The sequence below is a fragment of the Podarcis cretensis genome, assembly GCF_951804945.1.
Source record: "Podarcis cretensis genome assembly, chromosome: 9".
NCBI lineage: Eukaryota > Metazoa > Chordata > Lepidosauria > Squamata > Lacertidae > Podarcis > Podarcis cretensis.
The window spans coordinates 3,217,865-3,238,458 of NC_137178.1; the positions used below are offsets into that span (position 1 = coordinate 3,217,865).

Sequence of the window (20,594 nt, forward strand, 5' to 3'; positions counted from 1 at the left end):
ATTGGACCACTTTGACTGGATATCCCCAGCTGATGTAGACAGATTCCTCCGAGCTGGAAAGCCCACCACCTGTCCTCTCGACCCGTGCCCGTCCTGGCTGATTAGAGCGTGTCCAGAAGAGGTGCGGGCCCCCCTGGGGGATATCATCAATCTGTCCCTTGGCACCGGGACATTCCCAGGGGAACTGAAGGAGGCAGTGGTGCGCCCGCTCTTAAAGAAAACATCATTAGATCCCTTAGATCTATCCAATTACCGCCCGGTTTCGAATCTTCCATTCCTGGGTAAGGTGATTGAGAGAGCGGTTGCTGAACAGCTTGGTAGGTTTCTGGATGAAACATCAGCTCTGGATCCATTCCAGTCCGGCTTCCGCGCTGGTCATGGGACCGAGACGGCTCTGGTCGCCCTAACAGATGATCTCCGCAGGCAGCTGGATCGAGGCGGGTCGGGGCTGCTGATTCTTCTAGACCTGTCAGCAGCCTTCGACATGGTCGATCACGAACTCCTGGACCACCGCCTTGCCGACGTGGGGATCCAGGGCACAGTCTTTCAATGGCTGCGCTCGTCTCTCTCTGGTCGGGGACAGAGGGTGGCGCTTGGGGGGGAATTGTCATCCCGCCACTCCTTGGTGTGTGGTGTGCCTCAGGGTGCAATACTCTCCCCGATGCTTTTTAACATCTTTATGCGCCCCCTCGCCCAGCTTGTCCGGAGTTTTGGGCTGGGCTGCCATCAGTATGCTGATGACACCCAACTCTATTTGTTGATGGACGGCCACCCGGACTCGGCCCCAGACACATTGATCAGATGCTTGGAGGCTGTGGCTGGATGGTTACGTGGGAGCCGGCTGAAGTTAAATCCTTCGAAGACAGAGGTCCTCTGGCTGGGACGGGACGACGTGGGACTGAGGGGGCAACTCCCATCTCTTGCGGGGGTGCAATCAGTGCCAGCACCGTCCGTTAAGAGTTTGGGTGTAATCTTCGATACCTCCCTCTCCATGGAGGCGCAGATTGCAGCTACAACAAAGGCGGCATTTTTTCATCTCCGCCAAGCTAAGCAGTTGGCTCCTTACCTCTCTCGCCCTGACCTAGCCACTGTGATCCACGCGACGGTCACCTCCAGACTGGATTATTGTAACTCGCTCTACGTGGGGCTGCCCTTGAGACTGACCCAGAAACTCCAGCGGGTGCAGAATGCCGCAGCGAGACTCCTTACGGGGTCCTCGCTTAGAGATCACATTCATCCGGTGCTATACCAGCTGCACTGGCTCCCGGTGGAGTACAGGATCAGGTTTAAGGTGCTGGTTTTAACCTTCAAAGCCCTATACGGCCTAGGGCCCTTGTACCTACGGGACCGCCTCTCCTGGTATGCCCCACAGAGGAACTTACGATCTTCAAATAAAAACACCTTGAGGGTCCCAGGCCTCAGAGAGGTTAGGCTGGCCTCAACTAGAGCCAGGGCTTTTTCGGCTGCGGCTCCAACCTGGTGGAACGCTCTGTCACAAGAGACAAGGGCCCTGCAGGACTTGACATCTTTCCGCAGGGCCTGCAAGACAGAGCTGTTCCACCTGGCATTTGGTCAGGGCGCAGCCTGACCCCCTCCTCTGACAATCTTTACAAAGCTTTAGTTTATGGTTGCCATCAATTTTGATTTTAATTCATTTTTATAATGTTTTATAATATCACACTGTTTTAATGTTGTTAGCCGCCCTGAGCCCGGCTTCGGCTGGGGAGGGCGGGATATAAATAAAATTTATTATTATTATTATTATTATTAGTCTTATGGGGCAAATGCAGGCGGGAGGCTCTGTCAGCGCTCCATTTAAAGAGCCACATGGAGCATGTGTGCGGCTCTTGGGGGCTGCGCACATGCTCCGTGCGCTCTTTAAAGGGAGTGAGGCTCTTCGGGGAGCCTTAGCCATGCACAGCTTCTTTCAGGCAGGGAATGAAGGCTCCCCTTGCCCGGGAGAGGCTGCGCGTGGCTAAAGAAGAAGCCCTGTGTTTTGATTCAAGACATGATATCCAATCACAGGACATTTCAGGATTTGGGCTATTGCCATTGGCCCTTAAACTCTCAGTTATGATTCTCAGCTTGGGAGTTTAGACAACCAATCATATTGAGAGTGGGAGTGGTCCAGGACTTCAGAAATGTATATAAGCAGTTGCTTTGCCCCTGTTGTCCAGTTCTGTTAGTTCAATAAAGGTTCTTGCTGTTATCACTGGGTCTTGCTTGGTGGGAACCCACCTAAAATTCATTACCTATTTAGGAAGTGTTTCCAGTGAAGGAGAGCCCACCTTAGGGACCTGTGCTGATAGATGGAGGATCCTATTGTGACCTAGCTTTGGCGGTCAGAGTACTTGCTGTGGCACCAGAACAGGCCCGTGGTAGAGAGAGGATTGCTATTGTCCACAGGTATGCTAACCCACATGCCAATGAGCCAATTCACTATGTGAGTGGCCCTGAGGACTTCTTTCTGATGATGGGCTTGTGAAACAAAGAGAGATTTTGCTGTTGCACCAATCACCCCACTGCCCAAGTTGGTGGAAGTTGCCTCAGGAGTGTTATTCAAGAATCTCTCTCCCATGGGTGAATATAATAAAGGACAGGTCTTTTAGCTGACCTGTTTTGATTGTCTCTTCTATAGCAAAGAATGGCAAGGTCTTTTCTTTCCTCACCATAGAAGCTAAATCAATTCAGCAGATCAGGAGAGCTGAACTGAATTTCTCTGATGTTTCCCTAGGGTGGCCAGGTGCAAAGGAGGGCAGCACTCTGCTCTGGCTCTAAGAGTATTCAGCTAGAGGAGGGGCTTTCAGCTGGGGCAGAATCAGGGCAGGTTCTCACTGTGCTACAATTCTTCAGCATCATAGGGTAGCTTACCAATTTCCTTTTGTAGTTGATCATTTCTGTTTTCAAGAAACCGCACTTTATCTGATATGTTTTGAGCTGCAGCGAGTATTTGGAAGTCTAAAAGATATGAAACAGTTTAAAACAGGAATATCTGAAATAGCAATCTGCAAATATTAAGAAACCATTTTCAAACATTTTAAAACACTCTAGCGTGAAACACGAAGCAGACATCCAGGATGGGGTTCTTATGAATATGAGGACAGACTTGATTCTCTGTGGCTGAGATCACGAATGGAAAGCCTCAGAAGAATCCTGCAGCTGGATCAGACCAAAGACCCATGCAATCCACTCTCCTATTCTAAATTAAAACTGGCTCATGAAGTATCTCTAATGTTCCCTTCCTTTGTGCTCCTTTTCTGCTGGGAATCACAAGGTCACAAAACAATTCCCGCCTTGAGTCCCACAGTGAAGCCAAGTATACAGAGAATATTTTGCAGTTTTCAATTATGCTTTCTGAGATCTAAGAAAATAGAGGTGGACAAACTCTTTTATTAGTGAATATAGAGTTGCATTCCACATAGAGCTAAGTGGGTCATTATGTGAGTGCAGGAATTTCTCCTTGTGCAATGCAATCTTCAGCCCCTTTCCCTCTCTCCCTCCAATCTGTTCTGAAGTTTCCCCCACCCTGCAGAGCAGCTTTGGTGATGGCATGCAGGGAGAAGTGGGGCCAAAGTTCCCTTGTGCTAAAATTTTGCAGTAGCACAAACACTGTGAGTTACAGTGTGACGGGGGAGGACAGCATTTCTGGTGCGGGGATGTGAGAATCACAACCGTCTACTTTTCTTCCTGCTGAGAAATGAAAAAGTGATGAGTTTCATTGAATATATGTATTGCTCGCACAATATAAATCCCAAATTGAACTACAAGAATTGAAGTCTGTATAAATTAAACATGTTCTAGCAAAAGTGAGAATGTGTAAATAAAATGCTTACCATCCTTGTCCTCATAGAATTTATCAGTCCCAACAACAAAGTTTCGAATCATGTTCATTGCCATTTGAATCTCCACTCTTTTTTTCATTTCCTTCTGATCTAAGGAGGAGGTAGGTAGAAAAGAAATGAAGAAATTGTGTTCTAACTTAGTAGTCTGATGAGCTGGGGGAGGGGATACTTGGTTTCAAACTGCTTTTAAGATTTTTAATATTTTCTGCTCCCAGCCCTTATATTGAGGTTTCTAATGCCTTGATTGTGGCTGCCCTGGTGCTCTGAAATCCTGTTTCCATTTGACCTGTTCCTTCTGTCATCAGATGGTTGGCCTTCCTTTGAAAGCTTTAGATTTTTGGTTGTCTAGATAGACCTGTCCTCTTTGTCCTACAGAGTGGGATTTGCCAAGCTGCCTCATGCCCTGCTGTATGCTTAAAATATGTAAATTCTTGGATTATTTGGTTTCCTCCCCTGAAGCTTTGCTTACTTTGAGTGCCCTTATCCTCTGCAGCCTGTTTTCCCCAAGAACTTTCCTTCTTTGAACTGGAGCCCTAGCAGAGGGCAAGGTGGCAAGGACCAGGAATGGGGGCTGTCCCTCAGCAAATGAGGATTAGTTGGGAAAGGAGCAGAGAAAGGCAACAGGGAAAGGGAATTGTCCAGGGTGTTCCAGGGACTTGTGTCAGCCTGTGCTTCTGTTCCAAGTGCTGGAACTCACTTATTCAGGGAGAACAAAACAGTGCCATTGCTCTCACTGGGTGACAGCTATAATTCCCTCCATTATATCAAAGACTTCATGGATCACTGCCTTGCCCTTCATGGATCACTGCCTTGCCGTGGCGAAGGGGCTTGAAGAACTCAGAGAAGCTATGAACTATGCCGAGCAGGGCACCCAAGATGAACAGGTCATAGTGGAGAGTTTTGACCAAACGTGATCCACCTGGAGGAGGAACCGGCAAGCCACTCCAGTATCCCTGCCAAGAAAACTCCATGGACAAAGACAACAGGCATATAAAAGTTATGACGCTGGAAGATAAGCCCCTCAGGTCGGAAGGCGTCCAACATGCTACTGGGGAAGAGCGGAGGGCAAGTACAAGTAGATCCAGAGCTGATGAAGCGGCTGGGCCAAAGCCGAAAGGACGCTCAGTTGCGGATATGCCTGGAAGCGAAAGGAAAGTCCAATGCTGTAAAGAAAAATATTGCATAGGAACCTGGAATGTAAGAACCATGAACATGGGTAAGTTGGAGGTGGTCAAAAATGAGATGGCAAGAATAAATATTGACATCCTGGGCATCAGTGAACTAAAATGGACGGGAATGGGTGAATTCAGTTCGGATGACCATCATATCTACTACTGTGGGCAAGAAACCCGTAAAAGAAATGGAGTGGCCCTCATAGTCAACAAAAGAGTGGCAAAAGCTGTACTGGGATGCAATCTCAAAAATGATAGAATGATCTCGATACGAATCCAAGGCAGACCTTTTAACATCACAGTAATCCAAGTTTATGCACCAACTACTGGTGCTGAAGAAACTGAAATTGACCAGTTCTATGAAGACTTACAACACCTTATAGAAGTGACACCAAAGAAGGATGTTCTTCTCATTATAGGGCACTGGAATGCTAAAGTAGGGAGTCAAGAGATAAAAGGAACAACTGGCAAGTTTGGCCTTGGAGATCAAAACGAAGCAGGGCAAAGGCTAATAGAGTTCTGTCAAGAGAACAAGCTGGTCATCACAAACACGCTTTTCCAACAACACAAGAGACGACTCTACACATGGACATCACCAGATGGGCAGCATCGAAATCAGATTGATTATATTCTCTGCAGCCAAAGATGGAGAAGCTCGATACAGTCAGCAAAAACAAGACCTGGAGCTGACTGTGGCTCAGATCATCAGCTTCTTATAGCAAAATTCAAGCTTAAACTGAAGAAAGTAGGAAAAACCACTGGGCCGGTAAGATACAATCTAAGTCAAATCCCTTATGAATACACAGTGGAAGTGAGGAACAGGTTTAAGGATTTAGATTTGGTGGACAGAGTGCCTGAAGAACTATGGATGGAGGCTCGTAACATTATACAGGAGGCAGCAATGAAAACCATCCCAATGAAAAGGAAATGCAAGAAAGCAAAGTGGCTGTCCAATGAGGCCTTACAAATAGCGGGGGAGAGAAGGCAAGCAAAATGCAAGGGAGATCGTGAAACATACAGGAAATTGAATGCAGATTTCCAAAGAATAGCAAGGAGAGACAAGAAGACCTTCTTAAACAAGCAATGCAAAGAAATAGAGGAAAGCAATAGAATGGGAAGAACCAGAGATCTGTTCAAGAAAATTGGAGATATGAAAGGAACATTTCGTACAAAGATTTCCATAATAAAGGACAAAAGTGGAAAGGACCTAACAGAAGCAGAAGACATCAAGAAGAGGTGGCAAGAATACACAGAGGAATTATACCAGAAAGAAACAGATGTCTCATATACCCCAGGTAGTGTGGTTGCTGACCTTGAGCCAGACATCCTGGAGAGTGAAGTCAAATGGGCCTTAGAAAGCACTGCAAATAACAAGGCCAGTGGAAGTGATGGTATTCCAGCTGAACTATTTAAAATTTTAAAAGATGATGCTGTTAAGGTGCTACACTCAATATGCCAGCAAGTTTGGAAAACTCAGCAGTGGCCAGAAGATTGGAGAAGATCAGTCTACATCCCAATCCCAAAGAAGGGCAGTGCCAAAGAATGCTCCAACTATCGCACAATTGCACTAATTTCTCACGCTAGCAAGGTTATGCTTAAAATTCTACAAGGAAGGCTCAAGCAGTATGTGGACCGAGAACTCCCAGAAGTGCAAGCTGGATTTAGAAGAGGCAGAGGAACCAGAGACCAAATTGCAAACATGCGCTGGATTATGGAGAAAGCTAGAGAGTTCCAGAAAGACATCTACTTCTGCTTCATTGACTATGCAAAAGCCTTTGACTGTGTCGACCACAGCAAACTATGGCAAGCTCTTAAAGAAATGGGAGTGCCTGATCACCTCATCTGTCTCCTGAGAAATCTCTATGTGGGACAAGAAGCTACAGTTAGAACTGGATATGGAACAACTGACTGGTTCAAAATTGGGAAAGGAGTACGACAAGGCTGCATTTTGTCCCCCTGCTTATTTAACTTATATGCAGAATTCATCATGCGAAAGGCTGGGCTGGATGAATCCCTAGCCGGAATTAAGATTGCCGGAAGAAATATCAACAACCTCAGATATGCAGATGACACAACCTTGATGGCAGAAAGTGAGGAGGAATTAAAGAACCTTTTATTGAGGGTGAAAGAGGAGAGTGCAAAATATGGTCTGAAGCTCAACATCAAAAAAATGAAGATCATGGCTACTGGTCCCATCACCTCCTGGCAAATAGAAGGGGAAGAAATGGAGGCAGTGAGAGATTTTACTTTCTTGGGCTCCATGATCACTGCAGATGGTGACAGCAGCCACAAAATTAAAAGACGCCTGCTTCTTGGGAGAAGGGCAATGACAGGCCTAGACAGCATCTTGAGAAGTAGAGACATCACCTTGCCAACAAAGGTCCGTATAGTTAAAGCTATGGTTTTCCCAGTAGTGATGTATGGAAGTGAGAGCTGGACCATAAAGAAGGCTGATCGCCGAAGAATGGATGCTTTTGAATTATGGTGCTGGAGGAGACTCTTGAGAGTCCCATGGACTGCAAGAAGATCAAACCTCTCCATTCTGAAGGAAATCAGCCCTGAGTGCTCACTGGAAGGACAGATTGTGAAGCTGAGGCTCCAGTACTTTGGCCACCTCATGAGAAGAGAAGACTCCCTGGAGAAGACCCTGATGTTGGGAAAGATGGAGGGCACAAGGAGAAGGGGGCGACAGAGGACGAGATGGTTGGATAGTGTTTTCGAGGTTACCAGCATGAGTCTGACCAAGCTGCGGGGGGCAGTGGAGGACAGGAGTGCCTGGCGTTCTCTGGTCCATGGGGTCACGAAGAGTCGGACACGACTAAACGACTAAACAACAACAACAACAACATATCAAAGACGGATCAAAGGGATAAATGGAAGGTGGATCCTGCCATCTCTTTTTGGAAATGCTGTTGGCATTGAAGCAAAGCCCGTGACATTAGTTGCAAAGTATGCTAATTATGTACTTACATAGAAGGAATATCAGCAGTGTCATGGCAGTGAGGATGAAAATCTCAAGTATGACAAATCTTTCACCCGTTGGAGATGTGATGAAAGCAACCATGCTCTGAAAACCAGATGCTTGAAGAAAGAAAATGCTACTTTAGCCATCAGGAGCCAACATACCATTCCCAACCCAGGAAAAAGGGTTTCCATATGCTGTGGTAGCCATCAGCCAGAGACAGTCAACTGTTCAAGGGGTGGTAATCTGGGTGGGTAAGCAGGTGGAGGAAGCAAGGGGGGATACCTTGCTGCTTGAGAAAGCTTTTCTGACCAATGTCTGGATCAGAAGACAGTGGCCTTTGATACTAAATGACTTTCTGCTCCCCAAACAAATGACAAGATGCTCCCTCTGTGCACATAATTCCACATACAAAAGCTGGGCTGAACTGGCCATTGGCTCTTATTTGGATGCTGCTGATGGGGCAGCAGATTAATTGAGGAGGTGCAGCACAGCTTGTGTGGTCTACATATCACTGCCCACCACAGCACCTGCTACCTGAGACAACTGCCTCGTTCTGCCTAAGCAAAGAGTGGGCTGAATCCTGGGGTTTCTGTGGGGCTTCATGGATCTCTGGCACCCAAAGAGCTGTGTGGGCTTTTCTCTGCACTCCTCCCTAGCACAACCTGACTGGTTCTACTCCCTGCCTGTCTCTCCATCAACTTCCCTTTCCCATGCATTCCTCTACTTTATCAGAAACCTCATTCCATATGACTGTGCTGTATACAGACCACCAGTTTCATCTGCTGTTGCTGTTGCTGAATCCTTTCTGGATGCTTCATTATCTATGGACTCTGCACCCTTTTCGGGTGCTGGCATCTCCACCCTTTCAGTTTTTTCTGTGAAACAACAAGGCATTATAACATGGAGGATAAGACTATGAACCCATTGGTTGGAGTATAAGTCTCTTGTCAAGTATGAGAGTTCACAGAATTCGCTTTTGTTGTTCTGCACTTAATCTCCCTATTACAAGAACATAATTTTTAAATTAGATACACATGTAGAAATGTAAATGTTTGCATTATTATAAAAGATGCAGGAGGAAATGACTAACAATAGGACCCACAAAGGGGAGGGGGGAAGTCCATAAAATTCTCTGGAATCTTGTTTTTATATTGTATGTTGATATGTGATTGTAAAATTTTGATTTGAAAAACCAGATAACAAAATAAATAAATAAAAAGACTTTGGAGACCACAAGTTGGACCTGGAATAGAAGCAGACGGAAGCTTTGCATTTCTTGTGCATTCCTCTACTTTATGAGAAACCTCATCCCATATGAATGTGCTGTATACAGACCATCAGTTATGGTTGCAGGTTGTTCTGCCTCCGCTGGTGCTGCAGGCTTTGTGGGTTTTGGGGACTTTGCAGGTTTGGCGTGTGCTGGCTTCCCCATCCTCTCAGTTTTGTCTGTGAAGCAACAATCTAGAATCAGATAAAAACGAATGGAGAATAAGACTATGAGCACATTAGGTAGAAAGCGGTATCTGTCATTATTAGACCATCCTTTCCCATAAATACATTGTTGTGTCCAATATAACTGAAACGTCTTTCTCTTTTCCTTTCATTGGATCAATCTCAGTTTTAAACCAAAAGAGATATTCCACATGGATTCCAAGGCATTTTTAAATTTTTTGGTAATATCGCACATTCTCATTTTGCATCCTATTCCTCTCTAAACTCCTGGACATCTAGTTTACAGGGCTCCAGTAAGATGTTCACCATTTAATAGATAATGTGGGATCTATTAGGGAAGTTTTTAATGTGTGATGTTTTATTCTGTTTTTAATCCATTGGGAGCCACCCAGAGTGGCTAGGTAAACCCAGCCAGGTGAGCGGATATAAATAAAATATTATTATTATTGGTGTTATTTATGAGGTCTTCAGATGTTCCTGGGTGCCAATTCCCTCCATCACAGGCATCAAGGTCAATGGTTGGGGATGATGGGACTTGTAGGATGACTTATCATTTAGCCTCTTAGTGACCTTTTGGCCTTGGAATGAGACCCTGCAAATATCACAGCTTGTAAGCAAGTGTTCCACCTATTAGACCTCTTTCTGTTTGGATACCTTGGTGTTGTCATGGAACAATCATTTCTCTAATTTCTTTTTAAGGTTGTTTCATCCTCCCACTGGCTAAGAACCACCTCCCTTGTGATGTCAGGCATTCCATAACTCCTCCCATTTAGGCTATACCATTTCCTGATTGGCTGCTCATTATATCCAATCAGCATTCCACATAAAGCATAAATCCAGGGAAATGTTTATTTCAGATTTATTATACTACTAATTTTTTTCTAGAGTTATTAGTTTTATTTTTACATACTTTACCTTCAAAGCGTATCCCCCAGAAGAATCCTTACTCTTCATAAACTCTGCTAGTAGTATTGGAAAGCTTCCTATCTCAACATTTGTACCAGGAAATATGGCAAAGTGCATTAGTGTAAGGGACGCGGGTGGCACTGTGGTCTAAACCACAGAGCCTAGGGCTTGCTGATCAGAAGGTTGGCGGTTTGAATCCATGCAATGGGGTGAGCTCCCGTTGCTCGGTCCCTGCTCCTGCCAACCTAGCAGTTCGAATGCACGTCAAGTGCAAGTAGGTAAATAAGTACCACACCAGCAGGAAGGTAAATGGCGTTTCCATGCGCTGCTTTGGTTCGCCAGAAGCAGCTTAGTCATGTTGGCCACATGACCCGGAAGCTGTCTGCGGACAAACACCGGCTTCCTCAGCCTATAGAGCGAGATGAGTGCCGCAACCCCAGAGTCGTCCACGACTGGACCTAATGATCAGGGGTCTCTTTACCTTTACCTTTACATTAGTGTAAATCTTCATTTGCAAAGTTAAAGCACAAAGAAAAGGAACAGAAGCAGTTAAATTTCAACATGTTTGGTATACGTTTACTGAATGTATCATCATCAAAACATACATGCCACCAGTACTATTTTTCCAGAAAAAAAGGTACTGGAACCTACCATGAACACCTCCCTTGCTCTCTCACAATGATGTCCACCTGAGAGGTGTCAGAACTGAGTTCAAGTGAGTTCCAAATGCAAAAAATCCCTGCATGCAACTGACCTTCAACCAATGGTAACTCATAGAGAACTGTACTTGGATAGAAAGATAGATCTGCACAATCTCTTAATTGGACTCTGATAAGCTTCATATACTAGAAACCCCTCATAACTACGTACACTTGTTTCTCTTGTTGTCCATTGTGTTTTTTTATGAGCCTCTTGGGCTTGCTGATCGGAAGGTCAGAGGTTCGAATCCCTGCGAAAGGGTGATCTCCCATTGCTCTGTACCAGCTCCTCCCAACCTAGCAGTTTGAAAGCATGCCAGTGTTTTTGGAGAGGTAACCGCTGTCAGCTGGAACTTGAAGTTTTTCTTTGCTGGATCGCATTGGAGCATTTACCCGGTGACTTGATCTCACCCCCCCCCCACTCCGCTACCTTCAAAGCAGCTGGGGACCAAGAGAGACATCGTGTTTCAGGTTGAAGGACCCCTAGGAGCTTAAAGAGATCCCTTTAGGTTTTTAGGGGTGCACTTCGCCTTAGCGCTTCCCCTAACCCTCTTGTGAAGATTGGGCTTGTCGGAATGATCAGGCTCACGCTCCCTGCACCATTCACGCAGCACCCGGAAGTCCAAATCCATGGCTTCAAGTTACAAGAAAGGAGATTCCAACTAAACACCTTTCTGATACTAAGAACGGCTTGACAGTGGAACAGTTTCCATGGGAGGTTGTGGACTCCTTTAATGGAGCTTTTAAAGCAGAAGTTAGATGGCAATCTATCATGGAGGCTTCAGTTTGAGATTTCTGCATTGCAGAGGATTGGACTACATGACCCTCTGAGTCCCTTCCAACTCTACAATCCTATGATTCTCTCAAGCATGTGGTAAAGCCACATGACAGGAAGGAATCCACCCAGAAGTTCTGAAAGCCAGCTTCTGTTCTTCCCTCATGAAACACATCTACAACCTCCTTTTTCGGTGTTGGGAACAAGGATCCATGGCACAAGCCACAAGAATCATATATACTACCAAGATTATATCATTTTGTCAATAAATTATTAAAATATCAGTTCTTTATGCTCCTTGGCTGGGTATGCAGGACAGATTGAAGCAACCACAAACACTTCCAGATATCAATCATGCAAGACGTGGCAGGACAGGTCCCCGGCTTGGCTCCCAGCTTGGCTCTAAGCTATTCACATCTTGTAAGGGTGTGATTCAGAACAGCAGAATCTAATAGGTTACTTAACTCAGTTGACGGCCACTTTGCATAGGAGCCAACTCCTAGGGCGCAGAGGTCCCTTGGCCTTCTGATCATCCTGTGATCAGTTATGCAGGTGGAGCTTATCTGCTCCACACTCAATATTTTGTTCAAGTTGGCATCCCTGCTACCATGAATGCCATTAAAGCAGCAGCACATGCTGCCAGTGCTGTGCCCACACTGGTGTGGGCCCCAGTCATGCCCCCTGCCAAGTTCTGAAGAAATCAAGAGCAGTTCAAGGTGTTTGTTGCCCAATATTAGCTCTATATGAGAGTAAGGGTGCCTGAATTTCCAAAGTTGTATTTGTGATTAGTCTGCTAGAAGGGGACACCAAATGCTGGGTGGCCCCCATGCTCATTGCCTGGCATGCAGGGTTGTACTTATGTGCCTTGTAAGGTAGCGACCATGGAGATCAGAAGGGGCAATGGGGCATCAAACACACAGAATAAGGAAACAAATATTGCTATGCATTGCAAATAAATACAATAATCAGAAAACAGACTATGATTTGATGCTTCCATTTTTTATTTTTGCAGCCATCTACGTCTGAGCTTGCAGAATAAGGTATTTTCAATGTGATTTTGAGGGCTGATGCCAGAGAGTCCCATAACCTAGATGGCAGTGTGGATTGTGCATTAAAACAGTGGTGTGGGAGTGAGCTCTTGGTTTTGCTTTTGTGTAGAAATCATGGGATACAGTTTCATTCATCTTAAGGTGTCTTCTTAGAGCCAAGCATCATCAGGCCCCTTTTTACAAATATACTGTTTTTGTAGATCACAGTCTAATGCATTCCAGCAGTTTTCGTAGTAGCAATCAAAGGCCATCGCACCACAGTTGTGGTTCTCTTTATAACTTGGCTCATAGTAATTCCAGTAGCTGAAAAGAAAAGAAACAGCAGCACTAATGAATCAAAATTGGATGTCTACCTCACTGGCTCCCCATGCCTTCTACCATTAAAAAGATGTCTAACGCTTTCTCTCTTAACAGCCACCCACAATTGGGATTTTTTTTCTCCCCAGATTTTGGAATTCTAACCATGTAAAAAAAGCTGTGGTTTAAGACTGTATGTGAGGTGTGATACATAAGTAGCAGTCAAGTACAACATTCCTTGTTTTCCTACAGTGGACATGTGATGGGATGTTTGGTTCAGCCAGTCAAAAACTTCCCGTTTCCTCCTGCACTGGGACATACTTCCTTTTGCATGTGAATAGAGGTGGGTGTGTCCTTACCTGTCCAGGTAACAAAAGGTCCAGGCACGCAGCACACACTCTCTCTCTTTTTGGCTTCCTCCTTTGTTGGACAAGGAGCTTTTTAGCTAGAGATGCTCTGTTGCTTTCAGCCAACAGAGGACAAAGGGATCTATCTCCATATGGGATAGAATCATAGAATCATAGAGTTGGAAGAGACCACAAGGGCCATCGAGTGCAACCCCCTGCCAAGCAGGAAACACCATCAGAGCACCCCTGACATATGGTTGTCAAGCCTCTGCTTAAAGACCTCCAAAGAAGGAGACTCCACCACACTCCTTGGCAGCAAATTCCACTCTCGAACAGCTCTTACTGTCAGGAAGTTCTTCCTAATGTTTATAGACTCATAGAATCATAGAGTTGGAAGAGTTCTGCATGTATATGCTTTGTAACTAAAACTGCCTACAGGGATCCAGCTGTGAATTGATGATGCTGTGAGTAAACTTCCTTTATTGACTTTAAATAATATTTTTGTTTGTTTATTCTTTTATAAGGGATATAAGGGGTCTTACCAGGAACATACAATTCAATTCTGAATTGTATGCTATTGAGAGGCTTAAGCAAAGCCTGCAACCAGGTACCTGCTGTGTGTTAAAAGGAGAATGTAAAACTCTGCAAACATGAATTTGACCAAACTGCAGTAGGCAATGGAAGACAGGAGTGCCTGGGGTCATGAAGAGTCGGACACGACTAAAAGACTAAACAACAACAACAAAACTCTGCAAAGTTATATAACGTGCTAGCACAAGTGAGGAATGATATTAATAAACAATATATCCTCTATGGCCTCCCTGAACATTCCCAAATTCTAACCATTTTTTAAAAAAACCACAGCAACAACTGTGGGTCAAGACTGTCTGTTTTCTTTTCACATGTAGTGATTCCTCATAGAAAACTAGAAAAAAAAGTGAGGGTGTCACTATGGAAGGCTCTTTGGTGCACACAGGAACTTTCAGTCAATTTATTTAACAATTTTGGGCAGTATGCAATGCAGTACTTCTGCTATTGCCAGGATTCCCATTTCTGCAACGGAACTGCCCCTCTCTCCTCTCCATATGCACCCACATCCTCCTCAGATCTGCTATCTATCATTGTGGGTTTTGGAGAGAGGGTTTTGGCAGAGAGATCCTTACTCTCTCATAGCAAAGTTAGCCCAGTAGTGATTGTTCTGAGCATATTAAAACCTTGTTAGATCTGTATCCGCCTTCATGCATCTCATCTCACCTCCATCACCCACCCCATGCATGAGGAGAGCAATGACACTACACAGAAGCAATAATAGCTAAATCTATAACTGAAATGCAAAATATAATCTATAACCACAAAGCCATTATAGGGTTGATTGAAATGATATGATATCTCTCACATACATATCTCATCAAAATCTAACATGAAGGTTCTACATTTATTCTAATCAATTATCCATACAGTGGTACCTTGGGTTACAAACACCTCTGGTTACAAGCACTTCGGGTTACAGATTCTGCTAACCCAGAAGTAGTACCTTGGAGTTAAGGACTTTGTTAAGGACAGAAATCGTGCAGTGGGGGGGGGGCGGGCGGCGTGAGGCCTGATTAGCTAAAGTGGTGCCTCAGGTTAAGAACTGTTTCAGGTTAGAAACGAACCTCTGGAATGAATTAAGTTCATAACCAGAGGTACCACTGTACCAGAAGTTACGCTTATTGTAACTTCTGGTAATGCCTTGCATTCTCCAGTGTCCATTGTATACTGAATCAAGTCCCACTACAAAGCACTAAAATTCTGTGGTAAATGTATTCTATAACTGTCATGAGACAAAGGTTCTTGAGAGCAGAAGCAGTAAAACCTACAAAGCCTACACAATTATTCAAGCCTACTGTTAACTGTTAACAGCAAACTGCTAAGTCACTGTGAATCATGACTCATCTTGAGTGATGACTCAATCTCCCATAAAAGTAGCCAGCCTCTTTGTGTGTCTCTGTGCCAGTGTGTGTCTCAGCCAGTGTGTGTGTTGTGTTGTTGCAGACAGAATGTCTCCAGGACTCAAATAAATCACTAACTAAGACTGTGGCTCTGTGAAGAGTCAAATAGCTGCTATGAGCACTCTGTGTATGCTCTTTGACTATGCTGTTTATGAACAAGTTTATTTTCTTCAGTAAAAGTTTTGTTTTGTTTATAAAGAAGACTCTGCTTTCATTAATTTACTCCCTCATTTTTAGCTCTCCGTGAATCTAGTAAATTGATATTAGTAATAATTAGTAATGGTGCAGTAGGTGTTTTTTACTCCCATTAGATGTTTGGGTGAGATCTGCCCTTTGATCAAGTCTAAGATCACATACAGCAGTGGTTCCCAATTGGTGGTCCACGGACCACCCACCCAGGGGCTCCATGGTGTCATTCACATAACAAAAACTGCCACAGAAATATCAAAATTTTAAAAGGTACATTTTTGAAAAATAAGGGGTCTGCAGTACTTAGCTAACTGGGAACCACTGGCATACAGGGTTTAAGTTCCCAGCTAGTTATACAACCCCACTGCCCGTTTGTAAAGTTTACTCAATACCTTTGCCAAAAAGGATTAGTGGTTGGTATTGGGTGCATCAATAGAGATGAATGTCATTTGTTCCAGGAGACATTGCACAAATTGAAAGTGACCCTCTGTTAATCTGGACTTGGAAATAAGTGCCAGACCAGCTCGCTGTTCTACTACCTAGCTGTGGATGAGTAAGATCTTCTCTGACTTTATCAGTGCATCAACACAAGCTGAGAAGAGTTGTTAGATACTTAAAGGGAACCATGAACTGTCCTAAACTGCCAGCTGACAGAAACTCAAACTATTAGGAATCTGTCAGGGATTCTTCAGTTGTGATTCCTGTTTTGCAGGGGGTTCGACTAGATGACCCTTGGGGTGTCATCCAACTCTAAATTTCTATGTGTTTATGATTCTCTTCAAGAGAGTGAGATTCATCTACCCTGTCTTACACACTTACTTCATCTGCTCCTGTTATTTTAGGTTAGAAATTGCTGGCTATTCAGATTGTCTAGCAGATAACTGCAGAAATACTTTCCAAAAGAGAGGGTAGCTCAGCTTTAGGTTCTTGTTAGTCCTTTTGAAGCTGAGCTAATCAGCACAAACCATTTATAAGGATGCCTTCAGCCTCTTCCGAATCACTGCATTCACTGTGTTAGAGAAGCAAAAATAGCCTTCCTGCCTCTCCAACCTTGTGAGAAGAAGCAGGCACTCACCTGGGCAATGATGTGGAGGAGTACATATGTAGATCTTTGGTAATAGAGAAAAGTGCATGGTAAAATATATTTGGAGAGGGAAAGGATCAATTATGTAAACAAAACCTGCAACTTTTTGGAATGCATGCCATTAACAAATGTTTCTTCAAAAACTTACTGGACTGCAGCCTCCATTCCTGACAGCCACGACCATTTCTTTTCCTTGTTTTTAAAGATTCCAATCCAAAAAATCATTTTACGCTGTTTTACTTGCTTGTTTATAAAATACTAGGGTGGGGAAAAAGAAAAACAGAAAATCATCAGTAGGAATGAGAAGCCAGTCACTTCTCTAAAAGCCTTTCTAGACAATGTCCCTTTCTCTGGGAAACTGCAGCACTTTACCAACATTGAACAGACATAAAACAAACACATTTCAAAAGGAGCAGGTGTCACCTTTGAAGACCCAATCCACATTTTTTGGGGGGAAGCAGTGATCAAAACTATACAGTGGTACTTTTATTCTCAAACACCTTGGTTCCCAAATGCCGAAAACCCGGAAGTAAGTGGTTTGGTTTTGGAATGTTTTCCATAAGCCGAACGTCCAATGCACCTGATGGCTATTGTTTCCGGGGCACCTGCACCAATCAGAAGCTGCGCCGTGGTTTTCGAACATTTCGGAAGTCAAACAGACTTCTGGAACAGATTATGTTTGGCGCTTTTGTTTTTGCTATTTATTTTGCCTTTTTCTTTTTGAGGATTTTTGGCTTAATTTGTTTTTGTGACTGTGTGGAACCCAGTTCAGCTACTGATTGATTGAGGGTGTGACTCTGGAAATAGATAAACGCATTCCGTCCAAACAATGATTATCATCAATATAAGTAATAAAATAATAATAATTTTAATTTCTATCATCCTCAAAACTGTCTTATTTATTTTATGGTACGGTACATTGGTTATTACTTTCACTTTTTGGATCAGTGGTCTTGTTAGATAGTAAAAGTCATGCTAAATTGCTGTTTTAGAGGTTGTTTTTAAAAGTCTGGAATGAATTAATCCATTTTGCATTACTTTCTATGGGAAAGCGGGCCTTGGTTTTGAAACGCTTTGGTTTTGGAACTGACTTCCGGAACTGATTAAGTTTGAGTACCAAGGTACCACTGTACATAGTATTCCAACTATGGTTATATCAAGCACCAAGAATAATTGTGTACTGACGATGTGCTACTGTGCCCCTGATCCAAATTATGCTGATGCTGATGATGAATGATGATGATGGAATCAAGGAAGCATCCCAAAGAGGAAATATTGCAGTGAAGGGTAACTTCACCTGCCCTCACCGAAACTGGCTACATATGTCTTCCAATCATGACAGAGAGTTAAAATTTCCAGATACTATAAATGACTGTGCCATAGAACACTTCATCTTGGAACCATCTAGTGGGATAGTGACCCTGTGTAGCAAATACTCCAATTTCTGCATCCATGTTTGTTGGTTTGTTCCTGAGCTACTGGAATCAGTCTGGTTGTGGTATGCTTGATGGGTTGATGATGGGGGTCTCATCTATGTCTGTGCCCTGCAGCACCCCAGTAGCCCCTCTGCCTGGGCTAAGGGGCTGCGAGGGGCTATACCTTGCAAGCTCCTATAGTCATCTCAATGATACTCTCATGCCAGAGGGTTAGGGTGGTGAGGGAAACCTTTTTCCTAAGCACTCAGTACATCTCAAAGAGCAGAGGAAGAATCTACAGGAAATTCAAGGGATAGATTTACTCCTCCTCTTCCTTCAAGACCTCCTTCCTGACTGCCAGCATCAGAGCTCAGCAGCTCTAAGTAACCTCATTGAGTCCTAGATGGTAGCAGCTGGTCCCTGCCCCACCCACCCTTTGATTTGACTGATGGAGTTGCTGGCTTGGCTGCATACAGGTAGATATGACCTTCTTAAATGGATAGTGATGATAAGAACCCTTTGACTCTAGGAGATCCCTTGTCTTTTCTATATGCGGCTTTGATGCTCACCTGTTCTTCCTTTGTTTCCATAGAAATGAGGTGGGCGCCTTCCTTCTCACACTTTTTTTTGGAATCCATCCATGTGCGTAGCTCAAGAGAAAAGAAATAGAAGGCCCTTGAATATAAAACCCAACCATCATTCAAGTTTCTAGTAAGGATGTCTTTGAGTCAAGCAGATATGGAGGAAGAAGAGAAAAATAAAACAAGACATGGAATTTAAGAGGAACAACCTCTTTGCATATTTCAAATATTTTTATTAAGTTCATTTCTGCGGCCACATAACATATATTCACCTAGGAAGCTCAGAAATATTAAAACAAGAACAACATTAACTCTTCAACCACTTTATGATGCTGCAGGAAATACCGGGGGGGGGGGGGCATAGCTGGAAAAGGGAGCACAGTGAAGAACCTTTTATTTGAGGGAATAGACAAAAAATGCATGTTCCTTCACAGGCCTTATCTGAACCCCAGGGGCCTCACCCACTTGTTTCCACCTGGATACTCAGGGCAGCATCAGGGCAGACTTGAAGGTTGGGAAGGGGGAGTAGCTGTGGTTTATCAAAATTCTCTTTCTCTCTCTAGGCTAACTGTCCAGTTGTGGAGGTGGGGAGAGGAATCTAGAGTGTGTATTCCTGGCATTGGGCAACTGGTACAGATGAAAGATTCTGCTGGTTTACCACCTAGTTTGCTGCCCAGCAGTCTCTCTGTCTGAGTTGACAGGATGGATCCAGTGGGCTTCCAATGGCTCTGGGGGATATTCCAGCTGATCTGACTGGTGCTCCTGCCAAGCTTTGGCCGAGCTCTTGAACAACCAAACAACAACAGCAACACTTTATTTATATGCTGCCCATCTGACTGGGTTTCCCCCAGCCACTCTGGGCGACTCCCAACAAATTAAAACACAATTGAACAACAACCATTAAAAACTTCTCGGAACAGGGCTGCTTTCAGATGTCTTCTGAAAGTCAGATAGTTGTTTTTTGCCTTGACATCTGGTGATAGGGAGTGTCACAGGGTGGGCACAACTACTCAGAGGGCCCTCTGCCTTGACTAGGGCCATTGACACAATTGGCCCTGAGTGCCCTCCCCTATGTCATGCACCAATCACCCCACTGCCCAGCAGTCTCTCTGACCAAGTTGGCAGAAGTTGCCTCAGAAGTGCTATTCAAGAATCTTGGTGAATATAATAAAGGATAGGTCTTTTAGCTGACCTGTTTTTATTTTCTCTCATAATGCAAAGAATGGCAAAATCTTTTCATTCCTCACTATAGAACTAAATCAATTCAAAAGTTCAGGAGAGCTAAACTGAGTATCTCTGATGTTTCACTAGGGTGGAGAAATACAAAGGAGGGCAGCACTCTGCTCTGGTTTTCAGCTAGAGGAGGGGCTTTCAGCTGGGGCAGAATCAGGGCAGGTTCCCACTGCACTACAATTCTTCAGCATCATAGGGTAGCTTACCAATTTCTTTTTGCAGTTCATCATTTTTCTTGGAATAATACCGCATTTCCTCTGATATGTTTTGAGCCACAGCGAGTATTTCGAAATCTAAAAGATTTGAAAAAGTTCAAGGGAGTAGTATCTGAAATAACAATCTGCAGATATTAAGAAACCACGTCCAAAAATTTTAAAACAGAGCTCCAGGATGGGGTTCTTATGAATATGAGTATGGACTAGATTCTCTGTGGCTGAGATCACCAATGTGAAGCCTCAGAAGAACCCTGCAGCTGGATTAGACCAAAGACCCATGTAATCCACTATCCTATTCCCAGTAAAAGTGGCTCATTAAATATATTTTATGTTCCCCTCCTATGTCCTACTTTTCTGCTGGGAATCACTGGGTCACAAACCAA

At 44.1% G+C, this 20,594-nt stretch overlaps 2 protein-coding genes and 1 long non-coding RNA gene across 6 annotated transcripts in view; 1 reads left to right on the forward strand and 2 right to left on the reverse strand.

Moving 5' to 3' along the window:
- Positions 1-20,594, reverse strand: part of LOC307224318 (CD209 antigen-like protein D) — a 100,053-nt gene that overhangs the window by 69,125 nt on the left and 10,334 nt on the right. The window contains exons 1-6 of one of the 4 annotated variants that reach the window (XR_013842467.1): positions 10,086-10,173; positions 9,315-9,440; positions 8,747-8,854; positions 7,985-8,095; positions 3,834-3,932; positions 2,872-2,958 (exon numbers count right to left, since the gene is read on the reverse strand). The gene's annotated coding sequence lies outside the window, so the exon portion shown is untranslated. Of the gene's footprint in view, positions 1-2,871; positions 2,959-3,833; positions 3,933-7,984; positions 8,096-8,746; positions 8,855-9,314; positions 9,441-10,085; positions 10,174-20,594 lie in introns of those variants that run through there. The other 3 variants (XR_013842465.1, XR_013842466.1, XM_079991116.1) reach the window with 3 other exon arrangements.
- The window catches only part of LOC307224446, a 202,557-nt gene that overhangs the window by 57,339 nt on the left and 124,624 nt on the right, over positions 1-20,594 (forward strand). The window lies entirely within an intron of this gene.
- The window catches only part of LOC307224310 (uncharacterized protein), a 199,998-nt gene continuing 192,192 nt past the window's right edge, over positions 12,789-20,594 (reverse strand). The window contains exons 7-10 of the mRNA XM_079991077.1: positions 20,203-20,289; positions 18,752-18,903; positions 16,916-17,025; positions 12,789-13,162 (exon numbers count right to left, since the gene is read on the reverse strand). Of these exons, the coding sequence (XP_079847203.1) occupies positions 13,009-13,162; positions 16,916-17,025; positions 18,752-18,903; positions 20,203-20,289 (503 nt within the window). The 3' untranslated portion in view covers positions 12,789-13,008. The remainder of the gene's footprint in view (positions 13,163-16,915; positions 17,026-18,751; positions 18,904-20,202; positions 20,290-20,594) is intronic.